Source organism: Halyomorpha halys, unplaced genomic scaffold, assembly GCF_000696795.3.
Source record: "Halyomorpha halys isolate HHAL.00 unplaced genomic scaffold, Hhal_1.1 Scaffold157.1, whole genome shotgun sequence".
NCBI lineage: Eukaryota > Metazoa > Arthropoda > Insecta > Hemiptera > Pentatomidae > Halyomorpha > Halyomorpha halys.
This window is the reverse complement of record NW_027114029.1, coordinates 777,416-800,466: the sequence shown is the minus strand read 5'-3', so window position 1 is coordinate 800,466 and position 23,051 is coordinate 777,416. Positions and strand designations below refer to the sequence as shown.

At 30.9% G+C, this 23,051-nt stretch overlaps 1 protein-coding gene across 1 annotated transcript in view; it reads right to left on the bottom strand.

Moving 5' to 3' along the window:
• Positions 1-23,051, bottom strand: part of LOC106678722 (zinc finger CCHC domain-containing protein 24) — a 53,765-nt gene that overhangs the window by 24,970 nt on the left and 5,744 nt on the right. Inside the window, exons 2-3 of the mRNA XM_014417424.2 lie at positions 2,162-2,258; positions 1,915-2,036 (exon numbers count right to left, since the gene is read on the bottom strand). Of these exons, the coding sequence (XP_014272910.2) occupies positions 1,915-2,036; positions 2,162-2,258 (219 nt within the window). The remainder of the gene's footprint in view (positions 1-1,914; positions 2,037-2,161; positions 2,259-23,051) is intronic.

Here is a 23,051-nt window from a genome sequence, read left to right as displayed (position 1 = left end):
AATAATAAAAAAATAAAAAACCCACATCTTTTACTATACATATTTTAACAATGGTTCATTTGAGAATCAGGACATGAATGGCCTCCAACTAATAAAATGAACACTATCAATTTCTTGGGATAGGAAAAGTTGATGATCCGTTGTGGAGAATATGGCTCTTTGATAACTCGCTGATTTGAATCATTGGAACAAGTACCATCTCGAAAAACAGATCATTCCATACTTTGTAGGAACATAAATGTTTTTATTTGCTTATTGTTATAAAAAAAAAAAAAAAAAAAATAATTCCCAATATTCCTAATAGTCTATAATAGTACTGTAGCGTACTGCAACAATTTACGGCTTTGCTAGATTATAATATAAAAACACACTTTACAATTTGTCGTCTTAAAGAATGATCGAACAGTGGTGTGAATGAAGGAGCCATCAAAGGTACAGTCTGAGTACACCTGTTTAAAAATTATGGAACCCACGAGGGCTCCTGGCCAGTTGCCAGCCAACCGGGAACAACGTTAAGCAGATGGCCACCTTTTGACACGGGCTCCTTCCTCGACCTGGAGGTGGGAATCTGAGCAATGGAAGAGGATACCAGATGCAAGAGGGTGTAAAAATAACTGCTTCATAGCTGTGTCAGTAGATCTTTTTCCAGAGGGCTAAGTGTTAGCTTTTATTTTCAGCTACATAAAAATCAAATTATCGATTTTTCTAAGCTTTAAATGAATTTAGAAGTATTATTTATAATGTAGTATTATTATTAAAATTATTAATAGTATTCGTAATATTGTATGTCATAGGAGTGTATAGCAGTGTTATTTAGGAAGTATAGTATGCCTGTCTAGGAGATATAGTGGTGTTATATTGTACGTCATGGTGATATAGTGATGTTATATTGTATTTCATGGGGATATAGTGGTGTTATGTTGTATGTCATGGGATATAGTAGTATTATATTGTATATCATGGGGATATAATGGTATTTATTGAAAATATGATATATGTATGTGATGGGGAGTATAGTGGTGTTATGCTGAAAATATGATACGATATGTATGTGATGGAGATATGGAGCTGTTATATTGTATGCCTTTTTTTTCCGATTTGTTCTACAGACCTTTGGCCGTCCGAACAAGCCTGCCTGTCTTGGACTACTCCTTTCCAGTTTGCTGCATGCAGGTTTTTCGTATTCTGTCGCTCTCTGTTGATTCTGATATTATATATATTCTGTTGATATTATATATTTTTTTAAAGAATTTTCTCAACTAATTTGTTATAATTAATTTCTTACGGATGTGGATAATTTAAGGCCAAAGTATTTTTTTTTTCACCAAAAATTGGGACCATTTATAAAGTAGAACGTCGATTTATTATTTTTCGATTGGCTCTACAGACTTTATAGATGTTATGACATTATGAAGAACTATGGCTACTGTTTTCCAGTTTGCTGCATGCAGCTCTTTCGCATCTTTGTTGATTCTGTCTATCTATCCAATTTTTGGCCTCCCACGTGGTCTTTTGCCCACTATACTGCCATTCATTGTTGTTTAGAGGCGTTCTGATGAATTGCTTCGAGTCACATGTCCCGCTCATCTTAACCTCCTTGCCGTCATATCATGAGATATTGACTGACTCTCTGCAAGCAGTCACTGTTGGTTCTTCTCTTCCATGCGTTAGTTTTGGCCCCAGATCGTATGTCGTGGGGATATGGATGCGTTGTATTGAAAATATAATATGATATGTATGTCATGAATATATAATGGTGTTATATGGGAAATATGATATTATATATATAATGGTGATATTGTGATGTTATATTGAAGATAAGATATTTAAATAAGCACCAATGCAATTAACTTTAGTATATTTTTAATAAATGGTAAAATAAAATGTGTTATAAAATAAAGGAAAAGAGCTTACCATAGGGCAGTCCTTGATGTAGTGCCCTTTGCTGAAGCAAAGGTGGCACAGGTAGGACGCCGGCGGTTGTTTGTAACATTTTTCGTTGAGGCACAGGTCATTTAAAGCTTCCGTAAGGTCCCCTAAAACCAGGATAAATAAATAATATAAATGTATATTATAAGTAATACACTATTAAGATATACTTATATATAAAATTGTATTCTAATCAAGATATGAAGGATGGCGGTGGAACTTAACTGTTTACCTATGTTGTCAGGGGCGATGGGCGGGATGTTGGTGATGTACTTAGTGTATGGATGATTTGCGCCATTGTAACTACCCCAGCCCGGTACCACTTTACCCTGCAAAATATAAAAATAATTTTTAAGAAGTTGTGATTAATCCTTAAGGAACAATCTTATTGCTTGACATTAGTATAATTTTAAATAATTAAAACTACTTTAAAATTACTAGTATATTCCAAATAATTCACATGATATATTTTTCAGTCACAGAAGCCTAATATAATGTGGAAACGAGTTAATACAAGTATTAGTAGTTTATTAAATAAAATTATCTTATTTCGAAAAGTATTATTCATTCTGTACTTTTTCATTGAAAAAAAAATTCAAGAAGCAAATATTTCTTTGTTAGATATTATTTTTCTAAAAATTTTCTTTGGTTTACAAAACTACTTTAAAATCAATTGATTTAGTTCGTTAAGTCCAAAACGAATCAACCCTAATTAGTGTTATTATCACATATAGACTAGTTAACTAAGATTTGTAGGCTAATTGAACGTTTGAAACTTGGAAAGTTTTGGACTTTCTTTAGTCATTCGCTAATATCGATACGTTTCTAGGAAAATATTAGCTACTTATAAATTAAAGTATATAGAAAATTCTGTATCAAATGCGAATCATATACATTACCAATATGTTGTAGATTTTTAGATCATATTTTCGCTTAGTAAAGTGTGTGTAACTTATGTAATAAATAATTTATTTATATGTGCTGTAATATCAAATACGTAACAGACGGTTTGACAGTCGTTTTTATCCAACTATTCTTTCATTCCCGTTGGTTAACCTATAACCAATTTGGTTCAATCGAGAGATTTGAAATTAAAAAATGTACGTTGTGATGTAATCGTTGAAAGTAAAAAAAGCTTTCATGTTGGATTTGATGTTTAGCTATTAAATTTTAATAAATTATAAAAATACAAGGTTAATTAAATCTGATTACTATGTCCTGAAATAATTGGTTTTTCAAAAGTCGATTTTTTTACATCAGGGAACTAAGAGGTAAGTACAAAATGACTTGGATGTTACAGAGCATATAATTATGAGGACTACTGTAGGAACTCGACGAAGCGATGATTGTAGTGGCGGAAGTATTGTCCTGTGTTTTGGAACACAATTCAACTTTAGAAAAATGTTCGATATATTTCGGTTAGAATTAAACTGATCTGTCAGCTAGTTGAAAATTTGCCAATAATATGCCATTTGAAATTTGTTGTTCGTTGTCTTACTACTTTAACAACTATTTTGAAAATTATTACGTTAGATGGCAGATATGTGTTTTTTTTTTAACCTATTAAATTTTTGTTTCTGGGATAAAAAAAATATTCATTATGGAAAAAAAAGAAAACAAATTGACTAATGACTTACTTTCACATGGTTTTTGATATTCAGACATCTTTTTTTTTTTATTTACTTAATGTAATTTACAACTGTACAAAATAATAAATACAATTAGTAAATATACTGTATGTTTCATATACACTTGAAAATCTTGAGAAGGAACCACCCATTGGTGGTACTTCAAACATTAATTTAAATTAGAAGGTCCCGTGGCCAACTTCTTTTCAGTCGCCTCGGAGGATTATCAAGGATTGTTAAGGATGAAAGATTAAGAATTAATGAGTTAGGATGGTTAAGGAGTTTGGAATGAAAAGACGCATATCTGTTTTGGGCCAAATCTGCAACGAATGGGATGTTAAGGTCTTTGTGAATGAGTTTATTTGTAACGTAATAAGGATAATCAAGGATTTTACGTTGGAGTTTGGATTGTAAGGATTGGATGCGGGAAGAATTTGATGGTTTGGTGGAGCCCCAGAGCTCAATTCCATATGTCCAAATTGGTCTGATTACCGTAGTATATACTACTTTTTTGTAGTGAATGGGAGGTTTAGAGCGTTTGTAAAGTAAGTGTTGTAGCAATCGGAATCTACGAGGAATTTCTTGTCGTTTCAGGCTTGTGTGTGGATTCCAAATAAGTCTCTTGTCAAGATGGAGTCCTAAGTATCGAATCTGTTCAACAGACGTTAGTGGAGTGTTTAGAAAAGATACTGTAGGACAGGAGGGTAGAGGTTTACGACGGAGAGTAAAGGTGATCTGATGGTATTTGTCAGGATTGTTCAGACATCTTAAAATATCATTTAAAATGATTGGTTTTGGTCGAGACATCAATAAAATGTACATACATTTTAAACTGGGGATCTTTAGGTTTTAAAAACATTTTTTTTCCGTCTAAGATAAAAATACAAGAGGTGTAAGAATTCCCTATTATTATTATTGAATATTTTCGTTTTATATATTTGTTGTTTTCTACTCTGTTTCATTATTAATACATTTATTTTACAGACAAGGTCAAACTGGCCAGTTAAAAAATCTACATGTCGTAATATGATACTCAAAAAATCAGGAATTATTTTTTACCGTTTCTACAGAATTTTTAATCTCAGACATACATCAATGTATTTAATAAGTGAAATAAAACATAATCTTGGAAAGGTGACAGTGAAAGGATGGGCTGATGTATTTTCATGCATTTATTATTTGTTCGTATTCCTTCATTCTTTCACAACTTTTACCTATTTATAAAGAAGATTATAGCGAGAAAACGACGGTCATATATACAATATTTTTGCAATAACTTTTTTTTCGTATTCTTGAAATCTGCGTGTCTGTAACAACCATGTATAACTATTTACATTTCTGTAATTTTTATTACATCTTTAGTAATATGTTCACCAAATAGAAAGAAGCTTCCTCTCGGTCTGTTATGATAAATGGATACACGTTTCTTCAGCTCCAAATGTTAAATAGAAGATTATTTTCTCGATTTTGAGCACTTAATTAAATGGTACTATCTCAAATTTCTAATTTACTTCTAAGGTCTGCAAAGTCGGAAAGGTTGTGTCTGGACAAGGTAGGGCCTTTTGTAGCTGAGGGAGATAAACGACTGCCTCCTGATTGCAACGGTTCTGGTTCAAATCCGGTGGAGATCTACTTTTATTTCTGTGGCGGTCCCACGAAATTAAAACTTGAACCCCTTCCCCAGCATGGTTAGAATATGTCGATTACCTCTAGTTTTTTTTTAAGACCCATTTATGCAATAAAACTATTAAATGTTGCTGAATATAGAAAAAGTTTGATATATTTTGGAAGTATATATATTTTTTTATGGATATTTACAATTGTATTAAGAGTATATACAACAAGTAAATTTGATGATAGTTATACCATAATGATACAGACATGCGAATAATCTACCCATCGATAGAACTCCAAATTTCTTTTAGTTGCGATATTATGAATCGGAAGTGGCAATAATCTTCGGATATCGTTTGACACTTTAACGAGGCCTTAACGGTAGGCTTCTGTTGTCAGTTCAATCTAAGTACAAATGTAACTTCATGGGACTTAGCACATTGACCTTCCTCTTGAATGCTGTGACCTCTCATGTTAAGGCCCGGTAGCCCGAAGACCAGACATCACGTACCAGAGCACGGGTCAGCGGAGGACCGAAATAGCCGGGATGGCTGGCCACCTCCCAAACAGAGCTCTCCTCCGCTGATGGCCCCCCGCCCTCACTGCAGTAGTTACCCCGCTTAGTTTATTATATGTCCTCTCGTACGTCTTTGTCTTCTATAATTAATAGCCTCATTACTAATCCCACCTCTCCATAGCGGATATTATTACTAGTCTGTTCCAAATGGATTTTGAACGCTTTTCAAATCGGACTCCTATCATATATTTTGAGACTAAACATGATCCTGGCCGCGGCCTTCCTTATAACGCCGGATAAATACTATTCACTATAACTGAATATTTTGAAATTAGGTAATTTCAGAGGAGAACTGGTGGATCTTTTTCTACTTCAAGTAAAAAACACAGATACACAAGCTGAGACCAAACCAACCTACTTTTCGACTTATACCTTCCGACGTTCACGTGTAATTTAACTTTGTTTACATTTTACCGAAAAGTCGGAATATGTTTTAACGTAGGAACTATCACAGGAACACCTTCTTCATTATTTTAAATTAAAGATAGTTTAATGTAATAGAAGTTAATAGTTTTCGTAAAGGTAATAGTTTTTAAATAAGTTTTATTTTAGACATAAACGTCATAAACTACTTTGTGGCGCATTGACTAGCTTTAATTTGAGTGCTAATAGAAATCTGTACGCCTCATGGTTCCTGAGATAAAGATTTCCCCCTATAAATTCACCAACTACTGATTTTTCAGTTAATATTTCATGAATTTTATTTTTTTTAAATTGTATCTCAGAAACTACAGAACATAAATAGCTCCACTAAGGCTCATATTATAGCAAATTTACTATACTTTAAATGATGTTATAACAGGTTTTTCTAGCATTGTAGGTAGTTTTAACGATAAGGAACACCGAATGACAAAATATTTTCTTTTTTAAGGTTTTGAAATAGCAGCTATTTTGTATTTCCGTTAACTATACTTGGCTGACTTATCAATTTAGACTAGTAATTATATCATTAAATTCATTAAAAAATGGGGTGAAATAACTGAGTTTTTCACCTCTTGGGCTCTTCTACTTTGAGCCACGGGCGCACGGACCGCCCGCAAAATGAGGAGCTGCCATAAATCAACCGCTGAGGGTCAGGAGCTTGTTTAGTTCGCTAAGTGTATATTTGCAACTTGTCAGTCCTCAATTATAGCTTTAGTATTCTTAGTTATAGCTTTAGTATTCTTAATTTGAGAGCGTGGAACTTCTTTAATTATCTTCCAAGGTTTAAATATATTTGACTGTTCTGATTTATAAAAGATGTTGAAAATAAATCATGGATCAACATAAAAGCAAGGAAATAATTTTTGTTTTAGACTTTATTTCCTAGGAAGTTGTTTGATCTTTTTATATTAGGATGTTGAGATGAAAAATAAACCTTCTTTACAATATTATCAATCTAATATATAAAATCAATAAATCAATATTTATTTGTCGGTACTTTATATTCTGCCATAGCGTTCATTCCACTGTCATGGGGCTTTTCCTAAATGTTCAGGATTTTCCCCAGAAGGTTATAGGCTATTCGGATTTCTTTAGAAAAAAATGTTATGAACAAAATAAAGCATTTTTTTAACATGGTTATTGTGTGTCAATCGATTTGTCTCTTTTTGATGAATAAGAAAAATTATTACTGATTCTATTAAATTTTTTTATATTAACTAAATATAAAAAATAAAAAAATTAGGATTTTAGTAAATGAAATGAAAAAATTATTTTATTCCCTAAGAATAAAAAAATTGTTTATACATTATGATTTTTGTCTGGCAACCATTTACAAGTTTCCAGTAAGTAAAATGAAATTACATTGAGATCTTGGCTGAACTACTGTTTATAATGTTTATCAATATATGCCTATTTATTTTATTACAATGATATGGAGGTTTGGTTATACAATAAGTGAAGGAATAGGTGTTGTTTAAAAGAAAGAATGGATGAGGATTGGCGAATAGAGATGGGAAGAGAACTCCAGAAGGAAGTTTCACGTATGACGAAGGATTTGCTGAAGATGGCGGTTCTATAGGACGGCATATATAGATCAATCGGTTGGGATCTAGTGTTTAATGAGTGGATGGATGAACGAACAGTGAGAAGATGAAGAAAGTAGATAGGTTTTTTGATTTTAAGAACTTGGAATTGGAAAACACCAAGGAGGTATTGCCTTCGGGAGGTTGGATAGAGCCACTTCAACTCGGTATACCAGCGGGAGACTTGAGAGCGCCTTGGGAACCCAAAGATAAATCTTAAGAAGCAATTTATGAGCCTCTTCAGTCTCAAATCTAGTCCTACAGATTTTTATTTTTTATTTATTTTCCCCCCGAAATACGGTCTTTTGACAATCCACGTGTTTGTTGATGTCCGAAAATTCACGCAAAACATTTGTCTCCTGTTCTTTATATCTTTGTATAAACTATTTTTTAAAATTATAATGATTAATTTTAAACTATTTCTTTATTTTGAATGCGTTCGATTCTAATAGTGCTCCAACAAGGCTTCCAATGACCCATATCCGTTGCCAGAAAAAAACACTTGGCACGTTCCTCAACGGTTGCCAAAGAAGTAATAACCACCGAGTCTGTGGAGACCACTTTCGATTTTCTCTAAAATAATATTGCAAAATTCTTACGTTTAGCCAAGTACGCAATAGATATTAATCATAAGTGTTTAATGTTATTTGTGTTCTGTATTTGTCTACGCTTCCACTAATAGTCCGTGATCTGACATGAAAAATGTTAAAAAATTAAAAGGTAATGCTCAACAGGCAAAAGAAATTACCCAAATAAACGTAATATGTATATCAAACAACAATATGTTAATATAATTAGATTTACCACGATAGAATAAAAATTAATAGGAATTTTTTTATTTAACCAATTCTATATTTAATATATCAATAACACATGCTGAAGTTAAACATTATTTAATCTGGTAAACCGATGTGGGCAATTCATAAAAGAATTTTCCGACAACTGTGTACTGATACTGTATATAGAAATGGTGATTAATGAAATATTACAGACTACAAAACTAAATCTAAATCATGGATCAATGTTATAACTGTAATGTTACATAAACAAGGCGATTTGAATAATACAGAAAATTATAGGTGTATTGCTCTGATTAATATCCTACTTAAAATCTTTACCGCTATATTATACAAGAGTTTATCTATTTGGAACAGAGAAACTGGTGCTTTTATAAAATATTTCGGCAGGACAGAGGCTGCTTGGACAATATTTTTGTTTTAAGCGCCCTTTTACAAATTAAATTGTTAAAAAGTGCTCTTACCGCCTACTATGTATTTGTAGCTTTTAGGGGATATTTCAATTCTGCCTCGCATTCTACACTTTAATACAAGCTTTTTAATAAAGAATGAGTGACAAATTCCTTTAGACTATGTGAAGATTTATACAATGAAGCAGGTAAAATCATTTTGAGTAATTCAATAGAAATTACTGAGGGTTTTGTCCAGGGATATGTATTAAGTCCCTATTATTCTTTTTATTTATTGCCGATTTAGGCAAGGTTTTTTATTTTTTTAGGGAAAAGGGCGCATGGAATGAGGATTTCTCCATACGATGAAATTATGACCCTTATTTACGTGAATGATTTCATCTTGATTGTGGACTCTATGATTGTTGTCCAATCGAAGCTGATTGTTTTAAATAGATACTGCATATTAAATTCTTTATTATTTTTTTTCATTTATTTATTGCTATTTACAATTGTACATTATAATACATTTAGTAAATTTGATCTCAGTTAATATGGAGTCTTACAGGTGTGTAGAGAAACTACCCATTGGTAGCACTCTAATGACGTTTTACATCAGCAGGTCTCGTGGCCTCGGAGGGTTGTCAGGAATAGAAGAGAAAGCAAGGTTAGATACTAGTGGGTTTGAGTGGTTAACTCTTTAACCAAACAACATTGGTTAAAACCTACAGGGGTAGGTCCAAAAGAGACAAATGTGTATATTTTAATTGGAGTATTATCGAGGAAATACCCAAATGTAATTACCTTCTTATAACTTTTAGTTTTACCTTTTAATAAAGAAATTCTGTATGGGGCTTCTATTATCTAAAAGTAACTCATGCTTCAAGGCGGTACGAAGTATCTGCACGAAAGCTAAAATCTTGGAATGCCAGGCAAATGCTTTACAAGTTAATAACGTAAAGTTGTGTCCTCAAACGCCTGTTTTGGCCTAGAAACACATTGAGGAATTGGAAAACATGCAAGCGAGGTATTACACCTGATTATTGTTTTTGCAACGAAATATTTTATGGTGAGACTAGAAGTCGCTCCCATTCCTCAGGAATATCACGTTTTAAAGAAAACTTTGTCCTGATTAATAAAAATACTTAGTATGAGTTGTATTCGCTTTAATAAACAATATATATATATTTTTTTATAGCTACTGCGTGGAATAGTAACAAGTTGTTGACTTTGTGATTGGGTAATACAGTTTAGAAAACGTCTGGAGAGGTTCAGAATGTTTGACCCGATATTATTCAATAATCCGGTAAGTATCAAAATCAGAATGAGGGGGATCTCAAGGAAAGCTATAGGCAATTTGTTAAGGGTAAAGACCTCTCGATGTTAAGAGAAACAACCTATAATCCGTTGTACGCTAGGGTTTTCGTTAGTGGATGCTCCTCAAATCTACACAAATGTACTTTAGACCCACAAAAGCTTTGTCCAGCTTGTGATAGAATGGCATTGGAGGATTGTTTCCATTTTTTATCAAACTGCGCATCAAGAGAACACATCTCAGTATTAAACAATACTAGCCCAAATTATTTGTATGAATTTATTTCAATACCCTCACAAGTGGATCTTAAACTATTGTTCAATTTTTATCTATGTAACACAAACAAAATCTTATACTTAGTTCTGGATACTTTTATTTTATTTTTCTTATATTGTTAAATATGTAAGGACGTTTTTGTACTGTGAGAATTGTAGATAGCCCATCTTGTATGTATTGTTTGTTATTAATTTATATAAATGATTTACAATTTATTATTCTTGTCTTAAAAGACACAAGAATAATAAATTGTAATATTCAGAATGTTACAATTTATTATTCTTGTATAATAACATCATTGATATGTGTAACTGTTTTATATACTGGTTAACTCTGTCCTTTAGTTGCCTCATTAACAGATAAATATATAATAATATTATATATTATCAGCTTTTTTGCTAATGAATTTTGGATGTTCTACGTTTTGGTCAACCTAGGTGTGTCCAAAACTCGGACAGTCTTGAGTTTAGGTTTCGTAGCCTCACTCTGGGGAGGGGAGGGAAGGAGAAGATTGTGTTCTATTCTGTTTCATTTTTTATTGGTTCTTTTGTTTGAGGTTTTTCTTAGGATACTTTCAACTAACTGCAGGAAATGCAGGTAAAGGGATCAGTATTGAATGGGGTGGCTGACGGGTATTGGGGATTGTTCTTCATAGCAGTCTGGTTTCTCTAAAGCGTTGGATGTTTGAAGTGGATTAGTAAGGAAGTTGAGATTAATGGTTATAGTTTATTAGAATTAATTTATTATTCATAATATAAATCTAATAAATTAAGAAAAAAATATTATAAATGTTATCTTCCTTTTATTTAATTACTTTTTTACTAAAGATATTTCCTGTACCTTATTTATATGATTTTTTTTTAATTTAATGTATGTATTTATTTTTAATTATTTATCAATTGACATATATCACTATTGGAAACCAGCTGCTTAATTCTGCGACCATATTCAAACTCAATTATCTTTAAAAATTTCAAATACATCACATTGGAATTGCATCCACGATATACAGTATTATTCCATAAGATTTAGAATGTTTTAGGTTTACGTTGAATTTATTTTATATAGTAAGCCGATATCGAATTAAATAATGTTGGATGAATAAATATTTATACAAAACTTGAACACGGTCTGTTTTGGAAAGCGGTACCCGGAAGTAGTGATGAATTGGAATTTGGCCTGTGACACAGCCTGGTCTCTCTTCTGAGCCAGAACATGAAATGTTGAGAACAAGTGTTTTATGTAATCGATTCTTGCTTACTGCGACGTTTTACTAGGGGAATATATATTATTTTCTTCAAATAACCTAATATACTTTTTAATTTATTCGTATAAGTATTTAAATAACTAAAAATTACAGTTATAATGTATTTTTCTTTATTTGTAGTATCCTTATCATAGTCGAATTTATTTATTAGGAATATCTTCTTGCGTGTGTATTTTATAATACATCTATGTAATAAATATTAAAGATAAATAGTTTTATAATTATAATTGACTTCCAAAGTATTTGAAAGTCAATATTTAAAATCAGATAACCTTCAATAGGAGATTGGGGTGGCTCAGTGAGTAAGACACTATGCTACTAACTCCAAGCATCTGGATTCGAATCCAGCTGTGGAAAATAATTATTTATTTTGTGGTTTACTTGTGGGTTCGGAAGCCCTCCTGGGTCCAGCCAGTTGAACCGTTGTTCAAAAAACAGAACTTCTTTATAAAGTTCCGAATCCACGACCCTACTGGGTTTTAGAGATAAAGATTTGGATATAAGATTTAATAGCGAAAGTTTTTTTCCGAGAATAAAACAATACATTTTTAATTATAATAATTGCACATAAAGAAATATTACTAGCAAGGGACATACACATGAACATCAACCACAATAGATTTGATTAAATTTATAATGCTTATTTTATATTTATAAATGCATTTCTATTACTATAAGGGTCTAAGCTTAGTTCATTGCATTTATATTATGATATTATGATTTATTTATTTTTATTAATGATTTTACGTTTTTTTTGTCATTACTTTCTTCTTATTTTAAGGCTATTTACTTAAAAATGAACGATTTTAGTATTACTTAATTTACCAAATGAATCTGTAAGTAATATAAGTTACTACTCGTACCTATTTATGTTATTTGTTTAGAGCATTACGTTCGAGGAAACTACAGAAAAGAAATATGAACTGAAAAATAGAGTTCGCTAAAAAAAGGGCATAAATAAATAATTTTAAATAGCAGATGAAAATTATATGACAGCTATGATCTGATAAGTCAATCTATTCTGTTAATTTAGTCTGGTTTAACTACTAGAGAGAGATAGAGTGCAATCCTACTAGACAAATTGTAGGAGCACTCATTAAACATATTTTACTATTTTAATTTATCAATAGAAGACAATAAAAAAATTTTTAATTAAATAACAATTTTATAAATATTTCAAATAACAGAATCCCTGTTGATGAGCATAGCAGCTATCGTATACCCCGGCTTCAACTGCTAGATATTTAGCTGAGACTATTTTTAAAGCTGTTATTTTTTAACATAAATACCAAACCACAGCTGCTAAAATAAAACGTCAGTAAAAGAATAGCATACTACAAATATTACTATGTTAAGAATGAACATTTAAAACATTGGCTAAAAATTGGTTCTCAGGATGATTTGAGATCCGGATAAGTAAGTAGATTTTTGAACCAGATTTTTTTTTCAAAAATAAAGATAATTTAAATTTTCAACCGATTTGATGCCAGATGGTTTGAAAAAGATTGTTTTATGGATTTCATTAACTCTACGCGAATACGACTATGAATTCAGTGGCATAAGGTAATCCAAGAACCCAATAATAAGAAAATGGTTAACACTGCAGTTCAAAATGTATCGTCTTCGACCAAAATTCAATTACACCACTCGACAAAAGAAGAATCATAAAATCTGTTATTTTAATGCACGCTCAGCGGAAGGAGACACCCCGCAATAGGAGTTCAATTCGCCAAATTTACTTTTGACTAGGTGGAGCTATGACGTTAATTTTTTTTTTAATAATTTATTTATTGTTATTTACAACTGTATACACATATATAAAGCAAGTAAATTTTCTGTAGGTGACATAGTGACATGATACAAACATGTGGAGAATCTACCTACTGATAGAACTCCAATTACATTTCTAGAGGAGAAGATCTCGAGGCCATCTTCTTTTCAGTCGCCTAGGAGGATTATTAGGTAATGAAGGAGAAACCAGGTTAGAAATAAGTGGATTTGGGTGGTTGAGAAGTTTGTTATGGAAGGAATGGTATCTGGTTCTGGCAAAATCGGCAACATATGGAACATCCTGGAGGTCCTGATGGATGACTTGATTTGTGACAAAGTAAGGAGCATTAAGGATTTTGGACTGTTTCAGTTTCATTCTGGAGGAATTTGATGGTTTAGTGGAGCCCTAAAGATCAACTCCGTATGTCCAGGTAGCCCTTATAATAGTCATGTAGATCAGTCTTTTGTAATGGATTGGCAATTTAGACCGTTTGTTTAGTAAATGTTGCAATAGTCGGAATCTACGAGCAGTTTCTTGTCTTTTTAGTCTTGTATTCCATGTCAGTCGTTTGTCGAGATGTAGTCCTAAGTAACGGATCTGTTCGACAGGAATAAGTGGGGTATTATTAAAGGATACTGTAGGGCAAGTGGTCATGGGTTTACGTCGAAGGGTATATGTGATTTGGTGGGATTTATTGGAATGACGATAATTTAAGATTTAATCAACAGCTCTCTGTAGCATTTACTATATACATAAAATCATAACTGCTTTATTATTGTTTCTATACAGTTTTTCGTGATTCTGGTCATAAGAAAGTCTGTCTGCCTCAAATAAGAAATTAAAATCGGAAGTTCTTTGTGTTAACAATGACAACATTATACTCCCCATTAACGTTACACGCAACCCCGTATCTTAACCCCCACTTAACGTAACCCAACCAACCCCCCTTTCTTTCTTTTTTTTTTTTTTAAATTTTTTTAAATTTTTGCTCTCAGATCTTTACTATTACTAAGCTATGCATCGAGCAAATGAAGTCGTTTTAAAAACTTTTAGAACTAATATATGTGATTTAAATAGAAATTAGTAACTCCTTAATTTTTAGTTTAAAACAATAAATCCCTAAAAGTTTGTATAAAATTATATACAAGTGAATGTTGATCTAATTGAATTCTATATGTTTTTCTTTTGTCTCAATCTTGTATGAGGATTTAGTATTATAAGTTTGCTAGTTAAAACATTATGAGAACTGCAGAACAATAGGGTCAATTTAATAAGACGGTATTTCTAAAACCGATTTCAGTTCTTTGAGTTGAATTTGAAAAATTCAAAATCTAGGGTATCAGAATATTGTTAAATATTTATATAGTTCTAATAAAAATATATGAGCATATACTTGAATTATATAGGCTTGCTACAAGTAAATATAGATGGAACTAAATGCCTAAATCTCTAAAATATTAAATACATTAAAAAACAACATTGTAAAGAACAAACTTTAATCACGTTGCGGTCAGGTATCCATCATATCGCTATACACAGTTTGTATTGCTATGAAGTCTAGTGCTGAGTCTACACGTTTACAACATGCCGCAAATCCACGAATTGTACAAACGCTTGGTAAACAAAGGAAGCAACAAACTTCCATATCCATACGCTTGTTTTGTTCTTGTGATTTTTTCTTGGGTATTACATTCGATTTTCTTTATTTTCATTATAAAAAGGAACGAAATATAGGGGAGCGAATTGAAAGGAAATATCAGCATTGTAGGTTGTAGGTGAGAGAAAAAAATCATATAAATAGTACCAAATAACCTATTAATTCAATATTCGATCTAGGATTATTATCAGGAACTTTACCTAGACATACATTGACATTATAAATATAGATTTGTGCTATGTTAAATCCAAAATAAACTGCTAAAGTTAATTAATTAGATCAGAAATAATGTATTTACACCGAATCGATAGAATTTTAAAATATACAATCTTAAACCATAGTTAATTATTTATTGAATCCAAAGGTTGGAGAAATTCTTTAATTAATGAAAACACGGAGTATACAAATATTTATTTGTTGATAGTGCTAAAATAATGCAAACAGAAAACTATCATGATGTACCAGCCAATCCAAATAACCCATCCTCTTTCAAACTTTGGCATTGTTTAGCAAAGGTGTAAAGGCACTCTATGATTGTTGTAGGACATTTCGGCTGTTCTAACGTATTTATGGACCATTAGGTCAAGTGGCGATACTTCAATTTAGCAGAAAATGATAGAACTAAAGCCTGGAGCAACTTTTTTTCATTATGAAAATATTTTACGTTATGGTATAGAGCAATTTTACTTTGGCCAGGTGCCTGAATTGAAAAGTGTCCAAAAATGGAGCTACTCCTAATTTTTGTAGATCCCACAATTTTATGGGTACATAAATACTACTTATGGGTACTACATAAATTATATAATAAATATTACAATAAACTGTATTATAAATTATGTAATAAACAAAAGTTTATTTTAAGCGTATAGGTTTTCGCTTCAGACTTCACAGTTTGATGAATTGTTTACTTCAATCTCGGTATTGGTTCTATTCTAAGCTCGCAGAGAGGTGGGACTACAATACATTGTTCTATCGCACACTCTCACTAATAGCCCCACTATTCTCAGCACTACCTGCGTCGGAAAGAAAGTTATTAGCCAGAAGACTGTTGGCAATGGAACAAGATATAAAATTATAGCTCCTCCAACTGAGTCAGCCCCGCACAAGGGAGCTCTGTTTCCACTCAGCTGTGTCCTATCGCCCCGTCCTATCTTCCTAGTAGCGAGTTGGGAATTTATAGGATAGATCCAATAATGGCAAGTTAGGTCCCTCCTGTCCTTTTGCATTCTTATTTTACATGAAATAAAGTTTATATAAATATTTTATATTAAGTTGATCATCGTTCTGTTTTGAATAATTTTTCACATAATTCCATCTACTTTAATGTCACACACTATATGAAAATAGATTACTGATTTAATATATTGATTGTTAGAAAGTGGTTTATATTATTATTAACACAAACTTCCAGGATCCACTTTTACTCTCAACTTTTTATTTTAATAAACGTCCGTTTCGGCCTTTAGGCCTACATAATTCATTAAATTGTCTTTTTTGCAGGCTAATTGCCCATGCCTTATATAAGCCACATAATTTCAATACAAAACTATTCTACAAAAATTGCTTTTTCTTTTCTCTTGACCTCATTAACAATATCAGTAAAACATTGAAAATATCGATTGATAATGTTCATGAAGTTAAGAGAAAAGGAAAAGCAATTTTTGTAGAATAGTTTTGTATTGAAATTATGCGGTTTATATAAAACATGGGCAATTAGCCTGCAAAAAAGACAATTCAATGAATTATGACATCAATGATTAAGATTGTCTCCTTGAAAATGACATGAGGCCGAAACGTTGGAAGTTTTTTAAAATAAAAAGTTCAAAGTAAAAGTGGATCATTGAAGTTTGTGTTATTATTAATGAAGCGTTAGCTAAAATTTCAACAACAAAAATCTGACCCTAGTGCTTTGAGAGACTTAATTTGCGAACAGCCTTCATAATATTAAATATGTCAATAAAAACCATCGGTTTTGAAATTTCGAATATAATAGAATAATACTGGAAGATTATTGATTGACCGTGTGTAAAGATGAAAGGAATATGGTCCGGGTGCGGTCAAAAAAACTCAAATTGTACAATTGTATCTTTTTTAGCCCTGACGAAGCCCTGCAACGTGGGGCGAAACGTTGGCTCATTAAAATAGTATATTCTACTATTTGAGTTTTTTTGACCGCACCCGGACCATATTCCTTTCATCAATAGAATAATAATATTATTCGAATACTATTATTCGGATTATTAGCTCAAAATATTTTTTAAATACCAAGGACTATTACGTATGGTTTATTGCATTTAAAAACGCACTAATTCCTTCATCATATATATTCCTTTATTTATAATTATTTATTACAATACTATAAATTTTAACTATATAAGATATTAAATCAAAAATTGTATTGTATTATCTGTATGGATTTATTGAAGTATTTTGTTTCAGTTCGCACTTATGTTTTTTTTTAATTATAATACTTTTTTATTTATTGATAGATATTGCAATCTGCCACAAAGTTGTGGGCAATGGGTAATAGTGATGAATGATCTCCTACACACTAAAATAAAATAAAATAAATAAATGAATAAAAAAAAAAAAATCTCTTAAAATATATACAAACAGAAGAATAAACAAAATGAACATAATCAAACTATCTGTATGAAAAATAAATAAATAAAATAACATAATGATAAAATAATATAGTCTCTAGTCACATAACTTTTGTTTTAAAAATTATAACGAAAATGCTGTATTTTAATATTGATATGCTCCAGTATAATAATACTATATTTTAATATAGATGTACTATTGAAATACTATATTTTAATATTGATATATTAATTTAAGCCACTGGGGCCAGACCAGAGTTGGGCAAAAATTAGCTACAGTTTAAACTAATAGTTAAAATTGTCATAGATACGATGTTTATTTATCAATGGTTCATACATTAATAAGAGTCGTATCCATGGCAATTTTAGGAATTAGTTCAATCTTCTTCTCTTTTTTCACCAAAATTGTGGTATTATCATGAATATTATATTCTAGGAAACAATCCTATGCTATTTTTTAAATATTTTAAATATTATTTAAAGTTTAAATTTTTCTAGCTACGTTTCGGGCTCCCTGTGCTCATTATCAAGCCTGTGCCATTATGAAGTATTTCTATGTCTATTCCTAACATAAGTCATATTAAAAAAAATATTTTTCTTAATTAGGGAGTACTTTTTTATTCGCCTTTTTTTTTACCCATGTGTGATTAATGACTCTCTAAACATTGCACTTCTTATGAAGAATTTTTTTAAATATAATAACTAGCTAAGAAAAATAAATAATAATCACGTTAAAAATCCTAGTATTGACAATATGAAGAAAAAACAAACAAAAAAAAAACGTTTCCTGGAAAATTTAAGTAAAACATTAGAATCATAGGGTAAAATTTATTTTTTACAATATGATATAATAATATAAACTAAAGGAGGTGAAAAATGCTTAAGTATTTCCGTGGTTGTTATAACAATAATCAAATTTTACTTTTATTTACCTACATATGAAAAGTATGGGGAGGTGTTATCATCCTGAATAAATAAGAAATAGTTGTTTTGAGTAGAGTAGTAAGTGAAAGTAGTATGATGCACGCAAAAGATTTTTTTTTAAATTAAAGCACCCGTTTGCAATAAATATATTTTTAGAAGACACATTTTGCCAAAGCGGTAAACGTTGTCATGAGTCATTGCGGCTTTTCGCCCATTTATTCTCAACTAATTTATAATACTAGACTACATTCGAAGTATAATTTAACTCCCTTTAAAAGGAATTAATTCAATTAAACTTAATTAATTAATAAAATTAAACTCTTGGAGAGTATCATTTATAGGTTATATAAATAAGTTAAAAAATGTCCAAAAGTTTGCACAAAATCTATCTCCCCTTAACTATAAATTAACCTATGGGAGGTACAACAAAACGCTATAGGACCGAAGTTGTATATCTTTTCGCATTCGATAAGCCTACTAAATTTACAAAAAAAAAATTTGAAAAAGAAGTATGAATTTATTAATAAAAACCGAGCTTTATCCAAAGTATGTGAGAAAATTGATAGCAACTGGTACCATCCGTTGTTTTTTATATAGGTATTACCATCTTGTTACAATAGATAGACCCCCAAAGGGATCGCGAACGCACAGGGTTCTGTCCAGTGGTACAGGATGACCTACGGTTAAAATAATGATTATCTGCCAAAACCGGATTCGAACCCAAGTCCTTGGAGTTAGTTGGCCATTGCATTACCAATGAGTTACCCCCTCCCAAAGTCATAAATATATGTATTTTATATTATATAACTCAACTAGAAGTAGGCTAGAATTTGTACAGATAATCGAGTGAGAGAGGAATTGTGACTCGTTGTTTCTGTGAATTTGTTTGGAATTATAGTATTAATCAAAAAAATCTTTTTCTCTTGCTTTTATATTTTATGTTTTATATAACATAAAAATTTCTCTTCATTCTAGGAATAAATACCTTGAAAAGAGCAAGCCTTCCCTAGCACACAAGCAACACTTCCCCAACAAGGGGGAGTCGTTACAAACAGTTTATAACCACTCAAACCTTAACAAAACATCCGAAATAGTACTGTTTTAAGTTTAAGGCTCTTTGTAGATGTAGGCTAGTATCTTTAAAAAAACTCACGGGAACCGTAAAAGTAACAATATTCAACCATGTGGTTACCGTTGACTAATTAAAATAATAATTTTAATTAATAATTCAAATTGTTCTTGTAATTTTTATAATTCTCTTCATCTCTCAATTTTATATTTAACTAAAGTAATACATTTTAAGGGCTTAGGTTTATTTAAATACACAAATTTTGTAATGAAATAAAAAAACATACATATTGTGAAGTGAAGACACACTAAATCAGAGAAATTTATGTAAGAACTAGCTGTTAACATGACTAGTGGACAAAATTAAGGACTAGGAAAAAATAAAACGGATCATAGTCATTCGTTTTCATTTTATCGCATTTATCGAATCTATGCATAGTTAATTAGGAGTACATTTCATATATAAAAAGATAAAACATTTAATATTTTGAAACAAAAATCAAGTTATGTAAGAAATTACATTCTCCCTGTATTTTTATTGACTTCTGTATTGCTTTCGGATTTCTTTTTAGATTACTTACTAAACATAATCAAACCATAGTTGGAGATAATGGTGAAATATATTTTTATGATTCATATTTATTTTTAAGCTAGTTTTTTTTCTTAGATCTTGAAACAATTCGCTTTAAACTGAAAATAAAGTTAAAAAATATTTATGAAGTCTAGATGTTTGTATAGTTTATACATTATATCATACATGATAGGGCTATTTGATATTGTTCATAATTTCAGGTATTTATTAATTCTTTATGATGTATTTAGTTTTTTATCTTTTATCACAATGTTCAATCAATATTTAAATAGTTTTTAAATTGCCTCATTTAATACAGGCCAACTTATAATTCTTTCATTATCCTTCATTTTCTTTTTCCTTTTGATTTTCATGGTTATATCATACAATTTGTTTCAGAATGAAAATCAATATTCTATTTTATGGATCAGAATATACAGATAAATATTTTAATTTTGTAGATAGTTGACCATAGATTAATAAATAAGTGGAGAAATTCGTGGGAAACTCAAGTCGAAACGTAGGCACGAATAAATAATTTTTTGTTTTTTTTCTGACAGCACCCCCTCCCCCCCAACCGCCTTCTCTACTTTTTAATTTTATCTAATATTTTTCTCACTTAATGCACAAAACAAGGCTAGTCCGGAAAAAATAAAGTTTTCTTGATTTTGTTTAGCTTAACAGAAAATCAATTGGGAGAAATAAATTGTTAAGAGTTTTTCGTTATTTACCGAATATTCAGTAACTGGAAATTGTTTGGTTTGTTCCTGCACGACTCAAGTGTCCTCACGTAGCAGCCGTTTGTAGCAATTGAAGGCGCAAATACACCACAAAGACATATAGCATTATAGAGTAAGAGACAGTGCATTGCTGAGTGGAAGGTCTCATTAAATAAATTAGAATAAAAAATGGATCAAAACAAACGTTCTTAAAAGCTTGGAAAGGCTACAGAAAGGAATATAAATTATCGAACTAATTTTTAATCTTTTTAGTATCAGAATATTAAGTTGTTTATGTAAACAGAGGTATAATAAAATAGTAATGTCTTAAAAATAAAACTGAATTAGCAAATTTAATACTTTTCGACCATTCCTGTAAGTATAGATCAGCATTACGAATATTAATTAACGAAAGGAGAATTGACACTTTAGTGCTGGTATCTTACTAGATTTCAATGCTCCCATTTACGTCAAGATATCCTCCTTTCAAACATTTAGTCGTACGTCTACGGCATATTATCTTCTTAATAACTTCCTTTTAGCTGTCCAAAAACTTCAATTATTACATTCTAATTATTTATTTAATTCAATTATTTCTTCATCTTTTTAGATTTAAAAGAACAAATTAGATTTTTTTAAAATAGTGAAACTTTTAATTTTATTAATCTTGTCTTATTATCGGTTTAATATTACACCTGATTTATTTCTTTAAGAATTAATAAATCTTATGACTCTATTATTTCACACTTCACTCATACACCTTGACTCATTTCAACACCTAAAAATAATTTGATCGTCATAATTAATTTTTTTTTTTTATTAAAGAAAGACAATTCAAAGTAATACAAATAAATATAAATTTAAACTTTCTATTTTGTAGTATTTTTTGGATTTCATTAAAATTTGCTACTTTTATGACTAAAGCAGTAAGTTTTTATGGGTGATTTTTTTTGTATAGATGATAAAAATCATTTAAGGAGAAAGAATTTTTTGACAATGTCAGAAATGCTTCGATAAGGATCAACCTGGTGTGAAATAAACCGGGAAATATTGCATTTCTGATGATCTGAGGTTTGTTCGTAGATGTCAGTAGAACGTTTAGGGAGCAACCTTAGAAGACCTCAATATAAGGGTTCAAAAAAGTCTTTGTTAATAGAGATGCAGTAAAATCCAGTCAGATTCCAGTGATGATTTCAAAATTTTTTTAAAAAATTTATAGGTAGCAGAAGCAGTAGCATAGTGTCGGGTTTAGTCACCAGGGGCTGATACCAAATACATCCCGCCTCTCTCCATCCACAAAATATACCACATAATTATATTTTCACTATGTTTAAGTGAAAATTATGTTGAATGCTTATTGACTTTGGCTAGCTTACCAGTAGTTTCAAATATTGAAGGAGTAATGTCTTGAAGTCATGAGAGCATGAGAAAAGAAAGGGTAAGGTTTCTTTAAAATTGGGTTAAACCTTAGGTCTAGAAAATTTGTGGTTTAGGTGGAACTTTGTTTGAGCACTTAGTGATTCAATATGATTATTGAAGTAATGAGAGATGGGCAGAATAGTTCAAGGAATTACTGGAAGACTTTTAGGAAGAAGACTCTTTCTCTCTCTTATCTCCTGAAAATTGGGAGGAGGAATATCTCATCGACAAGCAGTCACCACCAAAGTGTCAATATTGTACTAGTACAGTTACAGTCAGCCACACCTTTCAGGAATGCCATTTCTATGCTACGGATTTAACTAGATTAGGAGAGCGACTAGGTGTATCAGTGAATGACAAAGAATAAACATTACTATTGGTATTAACTTCTCTAAGAAAAAATGACCTATTAAGCAAGGTTTAAAGCCTAAATCTAAACACATTTAAATACGCATTAATTAATTATCCCAAAATTAAAGAGTTCAAAATCTTGGGATTGAAATTGAAAATATATATATATA